The sequence below is a fragment of the Centruroides sculpturatus genome, unplaced genomic scaffold (genome assembly GCF_000671375.1).
Source record: "Centruroides sculpturatus isolate CEXI.00-Female unplaced genomic scaffold, Cexi_2.0 scaffold69, whole genome shotgun sequence".
Taxonomy (NCBI): Eukaryota; Metazoa; Arthropoda; class Arachnida; order Scorpiones; family Buthidae; genus Centruroides; species Centruroides sculpturatus.
This window is the reverse complement of record NW_019384304.1, coordinates 149466-172472: the sequence shown is the minus strand read 5'-3', so window position 1 is coordinate 172472 and position 23007 is coordinate 149466. Positions and strand designations below refer to the sequence as shown.

The 23007-nt window shown below is 27.8% G+C and overlaps 1 protein-coding gene across 1 annotated transcript in view; it reads right to left on the bottom strand.

Annotated features, from left to right (window-relative positions):
* The window catches only part of LOC111618249 (CLIP-associating protein 1-like), a 184925-nt gene that overhangs the window by 138798 nt on the left and 23120 nt on the right, over window positions 1–23007 (bottom strand). The window contains exon 2 of the mRNA XM_023359738.1: window positions 13563–13814. Coding sequence (XP_023215506.1) covers window positions 13563–13742 — 180 coding nt within the window. The 5' untranslated portion in view covers window positions 13743–13814. The remainder of the gene's footprint in view (window positions 1–13562; window positions 13815–23007) is intronic.

Sequence of the window (23007 nt, the reverse complement as noted above, 5' to 3'; positions counted from 1 at the left end):
TCTGTATAAATGGGAAGGCATGTTAGAATATTGTGACTACTTTTTATAATTATTCAGATGAGAGAAGAGCTATATATAAACATACATAACTTACAAAACATCATGACTAGAATCATAATGATTTACTTTCCAGTAGTACAAAATGAAAAAAAAGGGTGGATATTTTTGAAATTAATAATTTAAATATGTATTTTTTAAGATTAATATTAAACATTCCATAAATCAATTTTATTTATTTTTAATTTTAAAATTCTGAATTAAAGCTAAGATAGAAGTAATGAATAGTTTTATCATCAGATGTAAAAATATTGTTTTATACAATGTTTCTTTTACCTAAAATGTTCGTTGAATTTATCTGCAATATTAAAATGCATTGTTATAAATATCAAAAACTATGTATAAAATATTACTGAAAACTATTCTATATAAATTTTATAGCATAGCAAATGCTATTCTGATAAAGAGGTCATTTTTTATTTTCGGTATTAGATGTTTTTCAAGTCCGTGTGACTGACATCTTCATAGGTATGTGAAGATGAGTCAAATAAACTTAAAAACCATTTAATACCGAAAATAAAAACTTACCTCTTTATCATAATAGTGTCAGAGATTTATAATGTAACATGTGGTTGGAACTTGAGGACATTAAAATTTTGTTGAATAAAGTTTACAATTTCTTGTCAAAATTAAAGGGTAAACATGAAAATTAAACAGTCATTTTTTTTGCTATGCGACTAAATGTTCTAGCTAAAATTATTTTTAAATACATGACTAAACTGTAAAATTAATGCATGCTTTACATTTTAATAAATGCATGTACCAAATACAGTATATAAATGTTTAAAAACATATCAATGTGTCTGTAGTCCTTCTCTACACTTCGCTTTGGATTATTGGGGTTACATAAACATTCCTGCACAAAATCATTAGTTCAGATTAGCAAGAGTGCACTATACTATTATATTTCTGTAGATATGTTTTTCACTTCTTTATATAATTTTAAAATAGAAAAACTGATTTGATTTAAATCTAAATTAAAGTGTTGTTATATATCATAGGATATAATTTAAAAAGACACACGAGATTTCAAAATTTCTGTTTTTAATTTAATATGCTTCATAATCAATTTATGTCTATATCAAATTCAATTTAAACTACATAAAGTTTTTTTCCTTTTTTTTTTATAAATAAAAAAATTTAATATATTTTTTCTAAAATATCACAAGAATAAATATTTATTTTTATGATAAGTGTCAAAACATTATTATAAAAATATTTCTACAGTACTTATAAATAATATGTACTCGGTTTTTTCAGTTCTCTCTTATTTACAATAATTAAATTTTACCACTACATTAAAAAAAATTATTATTATATTTTTACGGAGGTAAAAAAAATCAATCAATAAAAACAATATTACAACATTAAACCTTAATACCGTAAAAAATATCATTAGTATTTTTTGGAAACAAACTTGTCATCAAGAACATCTGTTACAAACACTGCTGTGTATTAACTGCATGCATCAAATAATAATTTTTTAAAAATACCTACAAAACATCTAACATAATAAAACATTAATGGATTAATAATACTTTCCTCAGCATACAAATCTTTAAAAATTAATGTTTCAATTTTTTTTTGTGAAATATTTGTAAAATCTAAGTGACTTGTACAACATGGAATTCATATAATATGGAATTATCAACAGTGTTATAGGGGGGGGTCTACTGTATTGATATGAATATTTATAGTTAAAGATAAATTAAAACAGCATTCTTTAAATAATGAACCGAGCTGTTCGTTTTTAAAATATTGAATATTGTAAAATTAACATATAGCTTCATTAAATAGTATTATTATATTTTTATTTATTAAAATATTACAATTTCCTAGATTATACAAAAGTATAACAATTATATAAAATACAATTATAAGTGTGTCATATATAATTTAATTATTCTGATTTAATATTTTGTTTTTATTTTACTTATGCTGTGGAAAAAAAATTAATATACGAAATTGGATTTAAAGATTAAACATATGATAATACCAAATTCATTGAACCATAACTTGGCTAATTAAATAAACAGATATAAAGTAATTTAATGATTTAATTCCGAGATTTAAAAAAAAAAGTTATTATTTATTTGATTCTATTTATAGTATTAATATGATTGAAAAAAAAAAAAAAAAAACTGTTGCCTAAACAGTCAGATGTTTTGAATCAAACAAAAGTTTTCTTTTTTTTATTTTAACTGTACATGCATTCAAATTTCCTCTAATGCTCAATGGAAACTTACAGATGTTCTTATTTGAATTTTTGTTTTGAATTTTTTGGGTCTGATGACAGGATGGAGAAGTCCCATAATCCATTTTATCCAATAAAGAAGCTTTGACTTTTATAATTTTTAGCATTTGTATTTTTTCTGATGTTATGTGGAATTGATATACTCTGAACTTGACTGTTTAGTAGTTAATAATTGTTTAATATAAAAAGTCTTTAGTGACATTTTAGTTTTAATTTTTTAATCAAATCTGATGTAAAAATGTATGTCATCAGGAGTATTAAATCAATTTGTAACTTTTGAATTTATTTTTATATAGTTTTTCTTCATTTATTCTTCTGAAAGAGAAGGCAGAACCAATGCATGACCCAATGAAATATCTTAATAAGAAACTGATTTTTTGTAAAATCTTAAGTCATTGCATCAAGTCGTGTTTATTCTCTCTCTATTTTGGAAGAATAAATTAAAATAAAAGAATCACTTAACAGAATGGTAAAAAATATTATAAACTACATAAAGTTTAGCTATTTTCTTAAAACAAGAAATACTACAATAATATAAAACTAATTAAATGGTACAGTACAACTGCATGTGTAAATAATGATTATATTTATATATTAGCATGATATATGCAATTAATTATATTACACTGAAAGCAAAAAATATATTCCAACATATTGATACATATATATTTTCAATAATTTCCTTAACAAATAGTGTATCTTATTGTATAACCATTACATCAATATTTTACAATTAATGGGTAATAAAATCATCATCTTCATATCATTCCAAAAAAAAAAAAAAAACTTATTTTCTAATTAAAAGAAATTATAAGCATCAGAGATGAGAGAGCAAAAAAACAGAAGCTAATATGGAAATCAATACTTCCTATAAATAAATAATTTATTTTTAGTATATTGCACAAATTTTATATAAAATAATTTAAGAACTTGCAGAATTCATTTCTCAAAATGATAGCCAAAGATAACATTACCTACAATAAGGAAAGAGAATAATGATTGTAATAATTTATAACCAGAGAAGAAAAACAAGTTAATTGTTTTCTGGACAGTGTTAGTCCTTAACACACTTTAATAAATTATTATTATTAAAATGGTTGAATTATGATAAATTTCATGTTAAAATGTAATGTTTAAATTGAAACATAAATTGCCAAGTATTTATCACAAATTCTAAATGCTTATAACGTAAATAAATATATTTAGAAATTAATATTTTAACAAATTTATTTTGCAATTAAACATATCTAAAAGTCATATTATTTCTGGGCTGTAATTAATTATTTTTGGGATAGAATTAAATCTATCTTTTCATATATTTGAATATAAAACTGTTTAATTTTTAATATATTTATATGAGCTAATGCAATATTAGATTTAAAAAATTATTTTTAAAATTTTTACACACATTAAAACTCTTAATATGTCGTCATTATTTAAAATATTCATATTATACTTTATATCTTAAGCATATCTTTAAAATTTAAATTCAAACAAAATAAATGCACTCTATGAAAGAAAAATAATTCCAAGACTTGTGTGAAACAATATGAAGTTTTAAAATTAATATATGTTATTTATTTATGATTTGAAGCAAAAATTTATTTCAAATTAAAAATTACAACACATCAAAAACAAGTTAAAAACAATTCATTGAGAAATTTGTCATTTTAATTCATAATAATTAGCTGTATAATAACCTAGATTCTTGGACAACTTCCAAAGGTTACATTTAAAATCTAAATTGTTTTTTAATCAAATAAAATATTGGTCAGGATATTTAATAATATTTAATGAAATTATCTCTCTCTTGAATTCTTAATAATTACAGACAGATTATAAACTATTTTTGATTTATTAAATATTGTTCTGTAAAGAAAAATAATATATTATGTATAATAATTATGATTGGAATAAAATGTCATCTATACATTCTCATTTGTCATTTACTTTAAACAAACTAATTACTCTTAATGGTATTTAAATTACATATGTTATTCTTTGAAAAATATTTGATTAAACCACAGTACTACAATTCAAACCTTTTTTTTACAGGTTTGAGTAGTAGTACTATAGAATTTGATTAATTTATTAAATACAGAAGATTTTTTTATTTATAATAATTTAAATTTTAAAGTTTATGTAAAAACTTCAGCCATAAAATATAAGAAAAGATATATAAAATTGACTTGTCATCTCTTTTTGGAAACATCAAGTCATTGTCAATGTTAAATGATGCAATGATGGAGAAACCAGTGCTGATCACAGCCCTGAAATTTTAAGTATGATCATATTGTTCATGTTTGAATATCATTGTAAATTGCCTTAGTATTATCCTAGTTTTATTACAACTAGTGATAGTGATGACAAACTAATACAATCATATATTTTCTATGCAAGTTTCTTGAACTGCATGTAAATCTGGAAATTTAATTTATTGTAGACATACTGTTTGCAAGTGATACTAACTACCAAAAATTCTAGCATTATTTTCAAAAATAAGTATAATATATGCAATATTTATTAAAAAAAAAACATTTATCTGCCATTTTTTAGTTACCATTAAAAGAATTACAAATTTAACAACTTAATTTATCATAATAATGGCTATTTTAAAAAAATTAAATTTTCAATTTTTGAATATTTTATGATTTCAGAAAATTATATAATATAAAAGAATGATTAAGTTTAGTTTATTAAACTTTCTTCCTTAAAAAGAAATTTTAGACCCACTTCAACAAAAAAATTTTTCTTTAAGTACTTGTTATGAAAATCATTTCCTGTTAATGTTTATTTAAAAGAGAATTAAAAAATTATTCAATCAAAATAATTTTTTTTAAATACAACAGCAGCATATTTTAAATCTCAAGAAAGATTAATCAAAATTTATTTTACTAAATCATATAACCGTTGCAGGTTTTATAAAATTTTCTTTATTTCTTTAAATTTAATGAAATTTATTTCTAAAGAATTATTAAAGGCAATGTTCGAAATTTTGAAATATATACATATTCATTTTACAGTTTTTAAAGATCTGTTTAAATCTATTTTTGATAAAATTTCTCCTAGTATTTCAATTTCAAATTTGATTTGATAAGAACTGTAAAATAAATATCACTGTCAAGAGAATAATATTTACAGACAAATATATGACTACTTTCAATATTCAGTTTATTGAATATTAAATTTGTGCTATAAACTTTTAATATTAAAAATGCAATAAATTTTCTTTCTTCTTAACATAGTAAAGAAAATCCTTCAAGGAAGTAAAATTAAAATTCTTAGTTCATTTATAACTAATTATTTTTAACTTAACCTTTTTTTTTTTTTTTTNGCCATATACTAACGATATATTTTCCTTAATAAAAAAAAAAAAAAAAACAAAATACTGTAATAATATTTATTATCGAAATTATTTAAAGATTCGATTACATACGTATGTATTAATATACTACTAATTATAAAATAATTTAGAATTTAAAACATAAAATAAATTTTTTATTATTATATTTTACGTTTAAATATACTATAGTCTTACTCGAATGAGAAGATAGTAGGCTACATGGCCTATGTGTTAATTACAGCAGACGAGTTTATTTTCCAGTTTGAAGGTGTTTCGCATATTAAATATTACTTCTGTTTAATGTATTAAAAGTATATTTTTTTATAATTTAATTTTTTCTTGTTATAATGATCATTACACTTATATCTACATTTAAAAACGATTATTTTAACTTATGCATGTGAAAAGAACGATAGGCATTTTCTCATCCGTTATCTACAAACATCAAATTAACCAGATTCTAATTAAATATAGCCAAAGGGTCCTTTATCAAAATACATGTTGACATCACTCGATCAAAACACGAAAACGTAACAACAACCAGTTTAATTTTTAAACACCGTTACTTTATTTAAAAAAATAATTTTTAAACTTAATTATAATTTTTAATATATGTATATAATTAATTATAATTTCTAAAATGACAAGACATTTATTTTAAAAAAAATCAAAAATAAGTAAATAAAAAAAACCCAGAATTTTGACAGAGTAGCCTCAGGTGAATCATAAATTCTCGGATGTTGAGACCTATAGTAGAAGTTTTATCTATATTTCCGATCTCGATAATGTCGAGGATGAAAAATGGCCGACGTGATGGCTTTTATAACGCCTTTAAGCGGTAAGTTACAGAATTAATACAATAGCAAGTGTGATACTTAAATGATAGGGTATTGTAAAGTGTATATATATGTATATATACGTACCATATTTCATTAAAATTACTTATATTTCGTGATAAGGTAGAGAGATAGAGTAATATAAACATATCTTATGTGTACCAAAGAAATTGGTTTCTATCAAAAATATAAATTTGATTCAACTTTTAAGAAAAATTACATTTTTCAAGTAGAAAAATCATTGCTACAAAACAATAATTTATATTATCTGTCGTGTACTGTTTAACATTAAGTGAAACTTAATGCTATACAAGTCAAAACGCATTTTAAAATTACTATTATTTAAACATAATTTACAGAGGAAGAAAATATCCATTAACATAAGGTTACCAAATACACTTTATACAAAGGGAAAGAAAAAATGAAAAAGGAAAATGCAAGCAAAAAATAACTATCATAACTGTTCTTATTATAATAATTTTTTCTACCACAGTAGCATTTTACACAAATTATAAGATATAATCTATTATAATTGTTGTATTTAAGAAGATAACCTACTTAAAAATTAATAAAAATAATGATTAACTTTTGTAGCAAAAGCATACTTTTCACATTTGAATATTTTACTTAGCAATATTTATTTTTCATAGCTTCTTTATTAAACCCAAGAGAAGTTCAATTGCAAAAGTTTAAATTTAATCACTACTAAATTTTTTTCAAGGTGTTTACTAATATGCTGTTTCATTCCTTTGTCCATTGCAATTTTATTAAACTAAACAGTCTAGTGTATCAGGTAGAAAACATATATTGACAAATTTAATTTAAATAGCAATGTAATTAATAACCCATGCTATGACATCTAATGACATGAGGCAATCTTAGTACCACTAGCTTCTGAATCAGTAGTCCTGTCGTTGATTGGTCAAGCCATTGGCTTTCTTACGTAGGAAATTTAGGGAGTTGACCATTTCTCTCTCTTGCCAAGTAGATTGTTTGACAACCAAGTTTGAAATTCTGTTCATGAAACAATTTGTTCTAAAAGTGAGTCATTCGAAAACCAAGGTTTGACTGTATTTTCACACCATAAAGCATCATAAAATTTCACAAAATTTGGCACAATAATAATGATAATGAAACAAACTGCTAAAGTTCCATTACCAAAAGATATTTAATTGAAAATATTTGACCTTCAATTTAGGTAATCCTCAGCTAACAGAAGAAATAAAATTTGTTTCAGTCAGCTGAGATGACCTAAATTAAAGGTATAAAATGTTTGATTAAATATTTTTTGTAACCAGAATTTTAGCAGTTTATTTTATTATTATTATTACCATAAAAACATTTTTTCAGATATAACTGAAATGTCCATGAAATATCCATGAAATGTGCTTATGTAACATTATTTCAAACTACCTCAAAAAAAAAATTTAGTATAACAGATTTTGTAACAAATTCACTAAAAATTGTTGCATAAACACAAGAGAAAATAAATCCACTATAATAACAAAACTGGATTTATCTGACTACTTCCTTACAATTAAGTTATCATCAAATCATAAAATTATCTTAATTTTAAAGTAAAATTACATGCAGCAATTAGAATGCAAAATACAACTCAAATGTTCCAATTAAAAAGATTTGTTATAAAGACAAATTCACACCATTAGTTGAAATTTAATAAAGAAAAACATTGAGAAAAAATATTTAAAAATTTCCACAGTAACTGCCATAACTTATAATTGATAAAAGTGAGTTATTCACGGAAACAATGTTAGAAATTATGACTAAAATAAATTGAATGTAAGGCATTACTAAAATGCAAAACCAACAAAACTTACATTTTATTCAGGAAATTATTATTTTTAAAAAAGCAAGATAATTTCAGCTAAATTTATTAGCTATTGGAGAGCACAGAAAAAAATCCATATACTCATTGAAAAATTTATACATATTACTAGTAAATACAAAAATTAATGTAATATATGCACATCTATTTACTAAAATTGAAAATAAACACAGAAATAAATATGCGAAATAACTAAATATGATATATCACTGATGATTTTGAAGGCTGCTAGTCACATTGATTTGTTTATCTTCATTCCTCAATATCTTTATTGTTTGTATTTGTCCGTAAATGCATAAAAGTTCATTTTCCCTTTCTGTGCTAGTCTCACACTGGCAATGAGAATCTTCCTTTGGTTCTCATTGCTAATTTGAATACATTAACGCAAACAAAACCATTCCTAAACATGGTCAACTTTCTATCAAACATATTTCAAAATTTATAATTATCATCATTTTTGAATAAGCAAGCAGATAAACATATTAAATGTATTTATCTTAAAACTTAAATAATTTTATTTTACTTCATCCAGTTTATTTTCATTATTTCATCATCTTTATCATCACTATGAATTATGTATGAAATGCAAAGTACAATGGATTCTATTTAAATCACTACACAAAATTTTATTATGACATTATCAATAAATTTTCAATTAGATCTGAATATTGATTTTTAATATAATCAATCGATCTACAGATGTAATTCATTCTTTCAAAAATATAATAGAATGTATTCTTTTCAAAATCAATTAATATTCAATAATTTCTGATTTCTCAACAAAAATATTGACACAGTACATCACAATATGTTAAAAGATAAATTTATATTAAGCATTTAAATTGTAAAGTAAAATAACCAAGCAATTTCAGATATACATTAAATTAATTTTTTTACATATCTAGAAAATCAATTCTTCAAGCATTCACTTAATGTTAAAATATCTTGAGAAAATTTATAATAGATGTTTTTATCATTAATGAAATATACATATAATTTAGAAGCATGAATAAAAATCAGTTTATATATATATACCTACATTTTATAATTTTAAAACTGATTTAATGAATAAATGATTTACTGTACTAAATTTACTTATGAAAATTTATATTTAAATTAATTTTAATTTATATTTAATCAACTGTACAATACAAGCTTAATTTTCAATTACTCTGGACTAATTAAAGTGATTGCTAACATTTGTTTTTACAGTAAATTACTTGCTGATGTATATAATTTTGTCTTCATTATGTGCTCAATTACAAATGTTTTTTGCATTATTATCTTCATTTAAAATATCAAAATAAGCCAAATTCAGAAATGATCTCAGTTAGTTTTAAAGTTATATCTAAATTATCTGTTGAATTTAATTAACTGCTTTACACTTTGTCCTGACTAGTTTGCTATTTATTATACTCATTGGTTAATATTTATAATCACTGTTCTTTGCAGAAATATTTTCCAGGTGAAAAAAAATATATATTACTTCATAGTATTATATTTTCTATTATTTGTAAGTACAGTTTATGTTTATAAAAAAAACTTACATTAAAGGACATTTGAAAAAGATTGTACAGAAGTTAATTCACCATACGAGCCAACATCTAATATTTCTCTCCATCAATGATTATAATAAAAAACTAATTTCTTCACTACTATAGTTGTCATTTTATGACTTAACTTTGTACTCATTTAATTGTAATTTAATAAATACAAAGCACCATTATTATTATATTTAATACAAACAAATCAGCAATATGTACAATAACAATGAAGTTTAATTCTCACTTGCAAAAAAAAATTATCACTGAAAATTATCACAAGCAGAATTTTGTTTTCAAGCACAATCAATCATCATAAAAAAGCACAGTTTCCACTTGCTTAAAAATTACAATGGAAAAAGAAATAGAAAACAAACACTTTAATTCTGTTTTCTGAAAAAACAATGTTCCTTTCTGCAGAAAAATTCAAATAAAGTCTACTATTGATGCCTTGGAATAATGTCAGAATTCGAAGACAACAATAATATTAATTACCAAACTATTCACCAGTCGCAAATCTTCTCACTTATGATTACCTCTGCTTTGTTTTTCAAGACTTAATTATTAGTAAATTTCTAAAAGCTTTCTAATACAGTAGTATGTGAAACAAACATATTGCTTGTTCACTCACAAAATTGCTTGCATCAATCATTTACAACACATCTTTTAAGTGGTTGACATTTCACATGGTTTCATCATATCTGACTAGTCAATCTATTAATGCCACAACCACTCTCACTTCTGTTGGCTATCAAGTAAGCATCATTATATGTAACAAAACATTAAAATATTTTACGATCAAATTTTCTGGACTCTTTCCGTGCTACAGAAATAGAATATTTTTCTGTTTTCTGCAATATTTTTCTGCAACAGCAAATAGGATCTTACAATTTAAATATATTTATTCCTGCTCATTATTTTGTCTTATTAATTCATCAAATTAATTAGCCAGTCAGCATAATCATTAAAAAGAGAACCTAGAGTGAACCATTTTATATATGCCATTTAATATATATATTCAACTAAATTAAACACTATATACCATGAATACAATCTTTCACAAATAATATGTATTTGAATTAAATACAAAACGGAATGTTTTTGGTCTCTTTTAGGGGTCTGCATCAACTGCTGAACTTTGCAGAATGTTTTTTAAAATTATTTTCTATTTGATGTCCACTCATTTTTGAATATTTAACGAGTGTTACATTTTACATATACTCTACAAATTATTATTATACAATAAAAATTAGACAAAATTATTATGACAAAATGATACACATGCATAGTACAAAAACTTATCTGTAGTATCATCTTGTTGTAATATCATTTATCAGCTTGTCTTTAGAGGGTTATCAACCAATGACTACCATGTGGCAGATATTGTCTCACAGTTTTTACTAGTAATGCTATTTCCATCGATTGATGCATTAAAAATTTTCCAGGCCTCCTAGGTTTTTAGTTTTTGAATGCTGAAGACTTTCCTTTATGAGTTTTGTCTTATCCCAGATGACTGACACCCAGGCTCACTTACATATTAGGCCAGAGTTGTTACTAGTTTTTTATTAGAGATGTCTTGTTGATGCTATTTAATTCTACAGGTCCATAATCTCTTAGTAGTGCCCACATATGCAAGATCTCTTTCAAATCTATTGTCCAATATGGGGACCAAATATACCCCTGGGGCTCTATTCCTGTTGATCTTATCTTTGTTGTTGAATAGAAAAAGATGATTGACTTTCCTTAATTCTTTTCTTTAAATTTAAGTTGTCATTCAATGTTAGTTGTTTAAGAAATATTTTTTAAATTAAATGCATTGTTTCTTAAATGTACCACAAACATTTAACAAACAGTATATTTAATTTAAAAAATATTCCTTAAATAACTAACATTGAATGACAACTTAAATATTTAACAACTTTCTATCAAACATATTTCAAAATTTATAATTATCATCATTTTTGAATAAGCAAGCAGATAAACATATTAAATGTATTTATCTTAAAACTTAAATAATTTTATTTTACTTCATCCAGTTTATTTTCATTATTTCATCATCTTTATCATCACTATGAATTATGTATGAAATGCAAAGTACAATGGATTCTATTTAAATCACTACACAAAATTTTATTATGACATTATCAATAAATTTTCAATTAGATCTGAATATTGATTTTTAATATAATCAATCGATCTACAGATGTAATTCATTCTTTCAAAAATATAATAGAATGTATTCTTTTCAAAATCAATTAATATTCAATAATTTCTGATTTCTCAACAAAAATATTGACACAGTACATCACAATATGTTAAAAGATAAATTTATATTAAGCATTTAAATTGTAAAGTAAAATAACCAAGCAATTTCAGATATACATTAAATTAATTTTTTTACATNTTATTCAATAATTTTTAGCTTTATAAAGTCTTAAAATTACAATTAACTAGTTTTCAGTTCAATTCTAACTTAGTTTATTCAATTTTGTAACAATTATTTTTAATTAAACAGTTTATTCAGAAATTTTTAAAATTTATGGGAAATTAATTGAACAAATCAATATCTTAATTAATGAATGATTATTGTAAATGAGATCATTGTATCAGGAGTCATGGCATTGACTCCCCTGCCAAGTAAAAAAGTCACTGACTATATATACAAGAAACAGAGTTGCCGATTTTCAGAGGTCAATTTCTCCATTCCCAAACACCTAAAGTAATTCCGAATATCTTGTTCAAAAAGAAAACTGTTTTCTTAGGTAGTGTGCAAAATTTCAAGATTTTTTATAAAGCAGTTGCCGAAATATAAACAATTAAAAAGTGCAAAAATTGTCAAAAAAGATGTATATTCCTCTTCATTCAGCACTGCAGACACTCATAGAAAAAAATACTGGGTCTAGAAAGCTCAAATTTTAAACTTAAGCCTTTCTCATTATCAGTGAGGTGCTCGCAAAACTTCCAGGTCAATAGGTCAAAGTTCTCTTAAACTAATTCAGTTTTATGGCTTAATTTTATGCTTATAAAGATAAAATTGATTGGAAACAAACAAATTTATACAAAATGTTACTCAGAATTACAAGAGCTCAAATTTTTGCCAATTAAAACTTTTTATAACAATTTTTCTAAATAACATATCAAAAGCATTGGTCACTAGCACATTCAACTGGCAGCGCATTGGTCGATGAATTATTCAGTCAGCGCCAATCAGAATGAATATTGAAAGCATTCAGTTGATAGTGCATTTGGTCAGTGACTGATCTTATGTCTTGACATAATAATACAACTATTAAACAAAAACAATTGATATCAAAACAAAAACATCTGAGATGTAAAAAAAAATTTCACCAAGTAAAAATGTGTAACAAGTTAGACAACTGTCAAAATTTTTTACCTGTATTTACCTTACATTTTGCCTTTAAGTGCCAAGCTTATCTTTACCAAAACAAAACTCCTAAGAAAAATTTTGACCATCATCTAAATTGTCATAAATTTTTACTTGGCAAAATTTTTTTACAACTCAGATGTTTTTGCTTGGATACTCATTACATTTACTGTTTAGTCACACCAAAAATTCGAAATATAGATATATAATAACAAAAATCTAATTAACAGAAAATTAAACCTTTCAACATTAAAATAACTTTCTTAACCATAATAACCTAATAATTAAAAAAAAACTTACTTTGCAATTACTACTATTCAGCCATGACACTAAAGAATCAATGAAAAATCCTAAGTCTTCAGTTTCTACTGAATTGGTTGGATCTTCTAAATAATTAAGTATGTCACTTCCAAGTTGCAAGCGCTTTTTCGTATCTTGGCTTTTAAGCTGTGGAATGAACGCATCGAGGCTGGTAGCCATTTTCGCCTCGAATATACTACACTGCACAAATTTCTACCTTGTGAATGTCCTCATGAGAAATCACGTTTGTTTCTGAAATTTTTAAACAAACACAATTAGATTAAGTAAATTTAAATATTTTAATAATTATGTTAGCAAAAAATAAAAAGTATTGTAATAGTATAAACTAAATAGCATACATTAAACTGTTAAATCAACAAATTAGCTAATTTAATTAAATGCATGTGTATCACTTTTAATTTTACACTCACTGCCAAAAGTTAAGCACGGAGCAGAAAATGTTCATGTCCGGAAAGCAATCTGCATTTGACAGGCTGCAATTCACTGCAGAGGTAGGTGGAAGCATGCAAATATGTTACGTTACTATCAATCAAGGTTACGTGTCACGAAATATGCAAAACAGGCAGTCGTATAAGAAGCCAGCCTTCTGAAGTGTGAGAGGAGTTGCATGTAAGTGCCGAGAAAAAGTGTGGAGAACTGTTGTACAATTACTGTGCATGACTGACGTGTTTCTATGACTTCCAGAAGACGAATAACAGACAGTGAGCGCTGGCAGTGTGTGGGATGCCTTGAAACAGGACAATCAATCACAGATGTTGCTCTTTTCTTCAGCGTTCATCATTCCGTCATTTCACGGTTATGAAAACAATTCCAAACAAGCCAAACAGTTGTCCGAAGACCTGTGGCCGGTCACCCAAGAGTTACGACCCCTGCAGAAGATCGCTATATTGCTCTTGTAGCCAAGCGGAATCGAAGAGCAACCTCTACACGTGTGACATCGATGGTTGCAGCAGCCATTGGTAAAACGATATCTGCTACTACTGTGCGCCAAAGGCTACACATGAACGGACTGTACGCCCAGGTACCACGAGTTTGTGTTCCACTATCCGTCCAATCCAGAGGCACACGATTAAAGTGGTGTCGGCAACATGTGAATTGGACTGTGTCTGATTGGGACAACGTTATGTTCACGGATGAGTTGCGATTTCCCCTGGAGCCAGATGACAAACGTGTAAGAGCGTGGAGAAAAAAAGGCACACGCAATCGACCCCAGAACATCATCGAGCATCACGCATTCCGAGGTAGAAGCATTATTGTGTGGGCAGGCATTTCATTGGGATATCGCACCGACCTGCACATGTATCGAGGGGGTTCTGTGATGGCTGTCCGGTATTGGGATGAAGTCCTCGAACCCACTGTGAAATTGTATGCTGCAGCAGTTGGTCCTGCTTTTGTTTTAATGGATGATAACGCACGACCCCATAGAGCTGCCTTCGTCGACGACTACCTCGAGAGTGAAGGAATAGCGCGTATGGATTGGCCGGCGTATTCGCCAGACCTCAATACCATTGAGAATCTTTGGGGTACCCTCGGCCGTGCTGTGTGTGCATGTTTCCCACCCCCTGCCACTCTCACATAGTTGCAAACTGCTCTACAGGAGGAATGGCACTTATTTGACTCTGGAGTAATTGATCACCTCATGGTAGGCATGGTTACACGCTGTAAACTTTGTGTAAGGATAAGGGGTGACCATTTACCCTACTAATGTCGGTTTTGTTTGTTTGTTTTGGATTTAAACATCGTTTTGTTAATGATTCCAATATGATTTCATCTTATACTTTATGAAAATTCAATATTGTTTTCATTTTTCTATGTAACTCTCTGTGTTGTTTCATGCATAAACATATTTGCTACTGTCCTGCTGCATTTTGTGTCAATCACAGCTGTATTTGTCGATTTTTTCGCAGTTTATTGCTCCGTGCTTAACTTTTGGCAGTGAGTGTATAAAACCACTATTAGTATCAGTTACTATAACATGACTTTGATAAATTATTGTAATTTCATTCTTCTCCACTGTGTCCAAATATGTCCCAATTGTTTTTAATTAAAATGAAAACAAAATAAAATTCAAAATTATAGATTCAATTAAACTATTGGAGTGACTGAAAAATGTGTCACAATTTTCAACAAATGGCATCTATACAAATATGAACATGCTGCCTAAGATGTATGTAAATTACAGTAGAACCTCGATTATCCGGACTAATTGGGGATGAAGGTAGTCCGGATACGGAAAAATCCGGATAATCGAAATAAATACTTTAATTTGTCTTTTAATGATAACACAACACGTTTTCTTTTCGATGACATGTCGTTAATATTAAAAGCGAATACTGTATTTAAATCGTGATCAAATTTTCAAGAAACAAACGTTCGTATTGAATTTGGACTACTACTGACCAACGCTAACAAACTACCTATTGTTTAAAAGGCCCTCTGGTGGCGCAAGAAGACGGATTTTATAAAATAAAAAGCAGTTGAAACTGCATTTTTATGAATAAAAATTTGACAAACTATTTATCGTTTTATGACGAGTAAAATTTTTTCGTCGCGTTCGCGGCTTTTAAATAATGCGTAAACCTTCGAGGCGCGAGGCGCGAGGCCCTTCGGACCGCGAGGCATAGGCAGTGGCCCACTTCGTCCATGCCTTACGTTACCCTTGGTCATAGAAATGATGTAATTTGAATATAAATTATTTATAAATACGTATGTCAAGTTATATTTTTATTACTACGTAAAATATATTTAAGAGTTTACTACCACTGTGCTGGGTGAGACGTTGTTGAAACAAAAAAATTATGCATTCCATTACGTACATAAACAATGTCATAATTTGCCAAGTGCGAATCAGCAAATTCGTAAAATTTTTGCTTATTTTGAACAATCCGGATAATCGAAAATCCGGATAATGGAGGTCCGGATAATGGAGGTTCTACTGTATATTATATACACACACTGGTATTCTAAAGTATTGCAAACTTGCTGTAAAATGAATTTTGTTTTCTAAATCTAGTGTTAATGGGCACAATAACTTAAGTAACAGTAATAAAATGTTGAACCAGCATTCCATCATCTATATCAACCTCTCTACAAATTGTCAATGGAAGGGAGCGACGATTTGTTAGAGGTTTCTCAACCTCTAACAAATCGTCGCTCCCTTCAATAAAACCGTTGCGTAGTATTTCCCCCTTCGCTACAAAATTCCGATGCCGAGGGCCAAGGCTAACGCCAAATTCGTACTGCATTGAATAGACTAGTGACTAGAATAATGTTATTTGTTTAATTATTGTACGATATAACAAATAAAATATCTAATTATTCTTAATATAATGTTTTACTATATCGCCCAGAAAATTGTTTTTCACCCCCCAAAATATAAATTGTTGCTAATCGTCCTCTGAATATGGAAAAACGCCCACATGGGGGCAATATCGCATGTGATCTATATTGTACAATATTATGTTTGCTGATATAAATAAAAGATGCACACCATACTTCTCATTTCAATGCCAGCTACTGCTATGCTACAAAATGGATGAAAGATTAAAATTACTCTCTCAACTATACTTGAGTTTATTTCTTAAAAATCTTCTATTTAAAAAACATTACCCTACTTCATTGAAAGATTTTTAAGAAAACCTCAAGTATAATTGAGAGTGTAATTTTAATTAAGAAAATCACTGCAACAAAGATTAAAACTAATGAAAGATATTATGAGATTCAAAAAATATTCCTCTTCAATAATGATTTAACGAGCAATTTCCTACAATGGTGTTGGAAGGCTTTTATTTCATAAATGCCACAATATGTTCAAATCAGTATGAAATTATTATTAGATTCGGCATTTATCTGATTCGTCTGATTCGTTCACAGTTACAAGAAATCACCACATAGAGTCTCTCAAGTCTCTGTAGATATAACAAACACAGAAATAAATAACACAAAATAAATTGTAGCTATGTGTCGATTCCACGCGACACAACCGAACATGTAAGCTGAACAATAGTGTGGGGGGAGTGAGTAATCAAGAGTTGCATGGCACTCAAACAAAAGACGACTCAATGAGATTTGAAAATCGCGTAACTACGGGTTTGCGTAAGTCGAGGTATTACTGTATTTACTTTCTTTACAAATTCAATTAGTTGCATTTAACACCCTTATATGCTATTTCTTGAAGTTAACTACACTTTACCAATCTTTAACATGCAGTCTATTTTATTAACATAATCTAATGTTTTCAGTCAATTAATTGATTGACATTCATCAGGATCAAACAATTTTTCGATTTATGATGAACAAAACCGATTAATAAAATAGACTGCATATTAAAGATTGGTAAAGTGTAGTTATTTTTGAAAGTGCAGTTTGAGAAGATTTCATCATCATTAATGAAGATTTTCTTCAAAAGATTTTTCGTACTCTCTGCAGCATCCTGGCTTCGCTCAGATTTCCTGACTACTAGAGTACTTTGGTACACATTATTTTACATGTACCTTGATCCCCAGCTTCTTTGTTTTAATATAGGATATCATGAACCTTGAAATTTTCAATTTCTGGACTGCAGCTCTTATAGAAATTGATGGGTACTTATGAAACATAGCTTTTACTTTGTTATCATTATTTTTTGACTTTAGTGTCCCTGAATATCCAGTGTGAAGCTTGTAATCCTCAATTCCATTCTTTTTATAACATTCAATAGTGCAATAAATGCCTGTCCTTCCAACTCCTTCCAAAAAGTGATAAACTGTTGCTTTTCATCCATAAGATTTGTAATATGAAATTATGCATTTTGCTAGACTTTTCAGCTCTCTACATTTTCACAGAAATGAAGCTTGCGATTGCAACAACATCTTTTCACACGTATGTGTGAAAACAAGAATGCATGTGCAGATGTTCTAAAGCAGGGGTGTCCAACCCGTGGCCCAAGGCAAGTTCTAATGCGGCCCAATAAACGTGTAAACAAAACTAAAAAATGTTTTAATTTTTTTATTATTTATTTATTTCAAGGTCATAAACTCAAAAAAAAGTTTCACAAAGCCGTAAACGTTTATTCATATTTTATTTTTGAGTGGAAAGGAAATATTTTCAAATACTTCAAGATGTGTAAATGAGAAAGAATTACTAAATAAAGCTATGGTTGTGACTCAAAGGATTAGAGTCCCAAATTTGGAGAAAGGGGTAAAGCGAGAAAGGCCAAAAGATAAAAAGTAGTGCGAAAGGTTGAATAGATCTTCTGTTATGCAAATATTGATGTTGCTGTGAATAACCGATATGTGGCGAATGTCAACATTCTCCGGTGAATGTCAGCATTCACACAGTCTTTTCGTGTATGTACGAAATATTTGGTAAATATCATTATTTCTCACTTACACCGGCAAATGTCGACATTCGGCATGCACTGATAGTGAATGTTTAATAAAAATATTTTTATTACGTTAAGACAAAAATGCAACATTTTAATATGTGAAAATAGGAGATAGCTTAATGTGAGATCCGAAAGGCCCTGGGTCTAATTTGTGAATTTTTATTAAATATGTTTAAATATAGACACGAAATATTACTTCGTTTTGTGAAAAAAATATTGTTTTAGACGTGGGAAAAACCAGATAACAAATGTTATTTCCTTTCATCGAAGAGAACATCCTCTGTTTTTCCATATCTGGTTAAAAATCTCGCTCAGATGGGAAATGGTTACCCCTCGTTCATCCCCCTTTCGTCCGTTCTCACGAAAGAGTTACTGGACGATGATTGGACGAAATTTTGAAATAAAAGGGGAGATTAGTCAGAATTCGGGGAGTTCTTCGACAGATCCGAAGCATACAAACTCCACATACGTTTCCCTCCTAATGGCCAACGCCCATAACGGAGTCCGATAGACTAAGTCCCGAGTCTACACTTAGAAGAAGTGATATTTTTATATTTTGTGCACGAATTGATCTCCCGTATGAAAGTAATATGAACCCTATCTACAAGGTGTCCTCTACCTACAGAAACGAAGACGACGACAACTAACAGGTCGTATGTTTAGAATCATTTTGTGAGCTCTCTCTCTCGAACGCGCATTAGCATAGATTAAGTCGTAGCCTCTAGTTTGTCGCTAAATGGTTGTAATCGAAATTTTTGTATTCGTTTGTTTGAGATTTATTAAATTTACTCTTGTTTTATTTTATAAGAATGTCTCCTTAATTTATTCCGAATCAGATCGGGAACGCGTGTTAATCCGCGTATAATAAGATTGATTAACTGGTGTCAAGGAATCCTGACGTTAGATATAGTCTTCGCTGCCTATATCCAATCAACATTTTAAATAGCTCTCCTATGAAATATTTAAGATCAGATCTCTCAATCTGCATCCTAGAGAACTGGTCTTACCGACTAGTGCCCGTAAGTGGCGTAGATTGAGCTCTGCGTCCTTGGCTAATCTCACATTAAGTAACAGCACATTTAAATAAACTGTTGAACCTAAAACAAACAGAACATTCTTAATCATTAAAGAAAATAATACAATAATAAATTTACACATAAATTACGTGATTATCGTTATACAATCTTATTTATTGCAACAATTTAAATTGTTATGGCACTTTGAATTGCACAAAAGTCCCTTGCTTTTACAACTGCATTTATTCGTGGAACACTTTAATTTTGAATGACATATAGTGTATAGCCTTGCCCTCCACTTTTCGAATTAGCTGCAGCTGCTTCTCTCAGCGATATTTCCTGAGAAGAAATCTCATCTATAGAAAGTAACTTTTCTTTACAAATTACGAACTGATTACGTTATTACGTGATTACGAACTGATCTGTTAATAGTGTCTTTTATTCGGATATCGCCGACGCCTTACCGACGACCCCTCTCATCCTCTGACACTTGACCTGACAAACCGATCCCCTCCTCACAGGATTGAAAGACCTTGACCTACCTCTGGCCACCCACAAAGGATTTGGAGACAGACTGTCGCCTCTCTGTCGACATTGGCTTCTCGGGTGTCGTTTCAACCTTCACCAAAGCTTATCTGTGCTTGTCGACATACACCGGCGATTGTTTGAATGTATAATAATATAACCAAATATTCGGACTTTCACTGACGTATTTTGTATACTTTGTATTTTGTATTATTCGTACATTCACCGGAAAATATCAACATTCTTTAATTTTGGTCTTTCACGGTAACATTGATTCTTAATTTTCCAACCTTTCTCACTTCTTTATCTTTTGACTTTTCTTTTTTTTCCTCGCATTTGGATCTATAATCCTTTGAGTCACAACTCCAGCCATATTTATTATTTCTTCCAGCATTGCAAGATTTGGCTACATTGCACCAAATATGGCTACTTTTTTTAGTTTGATGTAAAAAAATATCATTTTGCGCTTTGCCTAATTTTTGGGTTACATATGATTCATAAATATGTTAGTTGAATAAAAACGCACTTTAAAATAGTGTTTCGTCACTTTTTATTAATTAGAGACCCAAATAAAACAAATATTTGTGTTATTCAAATAAATTTTCGTTTGTCTCTTTATATTTATAATAAATGAATTTATCTATTTCTAAGTAAAATTGAAAGTGTCTGTAAAAGTAATTTTTTAAAATATCCTTTTTCGTGATAAAGTTTTAATACTTATTATTATAATCTAGACATGTTAGTCCTTAAATATAGTTGTATATTGGGCCACAAGTATATATTATATAAACTTGTGGCCCAAAACTTCTTGACTTTTTCCAATGCGGCCCAGAAAAACGAAAAGGTTGGACACCCCTGTTCTAAAGTTCTAAGATGAGATTTCATTGTCTCTCTTCACTTTGGACATACCTTATTTCACATTTAACATAAATATATGTTCTAACGACAATATAAAAATATTTTATATACTTATTAATCTGTAATCCTTTTTGATTTATTTTTCTTTACATTTAACCTGCTAACCTGAATTTTTCACTAATCTAAACAATAATTACTGTAATTTTCTACCTTTAATCCACAGATGCAAGTTTTTGTTGGGAAAAAAAAGCTTATTGTCATTAATTAATAATTTGTGCAAGTTTGCTTTATTGTTTATTTGAAGTTCTTGAAAAATCCAGAAATATAAAATAGTCAGTTCCTAGCTTACAATGGTCAAAATTAGTATATTAAAATATTATTTGAGTCCAAGCAAGGTCTCACACAAATATGGTATGGTATAAGAATTATATGTCAAATTATAATACTGTAATGGGCAATAAACTCATACTATATAACAAATCTTAAGTTTATTCATGTACATTTAATTTCAATTCAGGCTTGAGCTTTTAACCCTCAAAAATTGAAAACTAAACTAACTTTCTACAGAGCTGCTTAGTCTGAGATTACCATTCTATACTCAAAAATTGATAATAAAAAGTTAGTTAAAGTGAATTAATTAAATAAAAATTTACAGAACAAATAAATTCCAAAGAAACATTATAATACTATCTCAGTATAAATTTTGAATGTTTTAAACATAGCTGTCTTCCCCTTTTTTGAAATATATATGTTAATAAAATATTTAATTACAATTTAATCATAATTAAACTGCACTTCTATAACAACTTCCTGAATTTGTTACAGAAACAAATTTTCTCCATATCAACAGGGAAGAAGATAAATCTTGTTGTGTTATGTCATTTTGAGATAACATGACAAGATCTGTCTTCTTCACATGATCTCAAATGACCCTTCACCTCAATTAAGAAGACTTTTTGTCTTCTTGATTGTGGTGACAGGGTCAGGTGCTATTAATCATTATTGATTTTCTGAACTAAAACTTTTTTAAACAAAGATTAGTTTGGAGATGCTGTATTTATTAGAGGATTGATAGACATGTAAACAACATTACTCCATTCACTTTTACTTGTGAACAGAATGCAGTGTTGTTTAAGAAACAGAAGTGGGTCTTTTAGGTATCTTTTTCTTTTGTACCTTACCTTACCTACCATGTAAATAAAAAAACATACTGTCACATTTTATCACATCAAAACTTCTTGATGTAACAAAAAGTAAAATAATTTTAGAGTCATTTTTTGATGTGAAAAAAGTTACACAGATTGTAAGATATATAGTATCATATAATTCACATCATTGAAGCTGGAAGGGTTTCTAATAATCTGCAAATTATAGACAGGAAACAATGGTAATTCAGATTAGTGAGAATGCATTGTTTAATTTAAATCAATAACCTATTGCGTTTAAAATTCCAGCAATAGATCTTTGAGAATAAAGAATCTTTTTAAGAAGCAATACATTTCTATTAAATTATAATTTCATTTTGGAAAAACCCAATGTTAACAAAATTTTCAGAGCATCTAGTTTTAAAAACAAAAAATAGTTGCTTCACTATCAGTATATTTGAAGTATACTATATTAAATTGATCATATATATATATATATATATATATATATATAT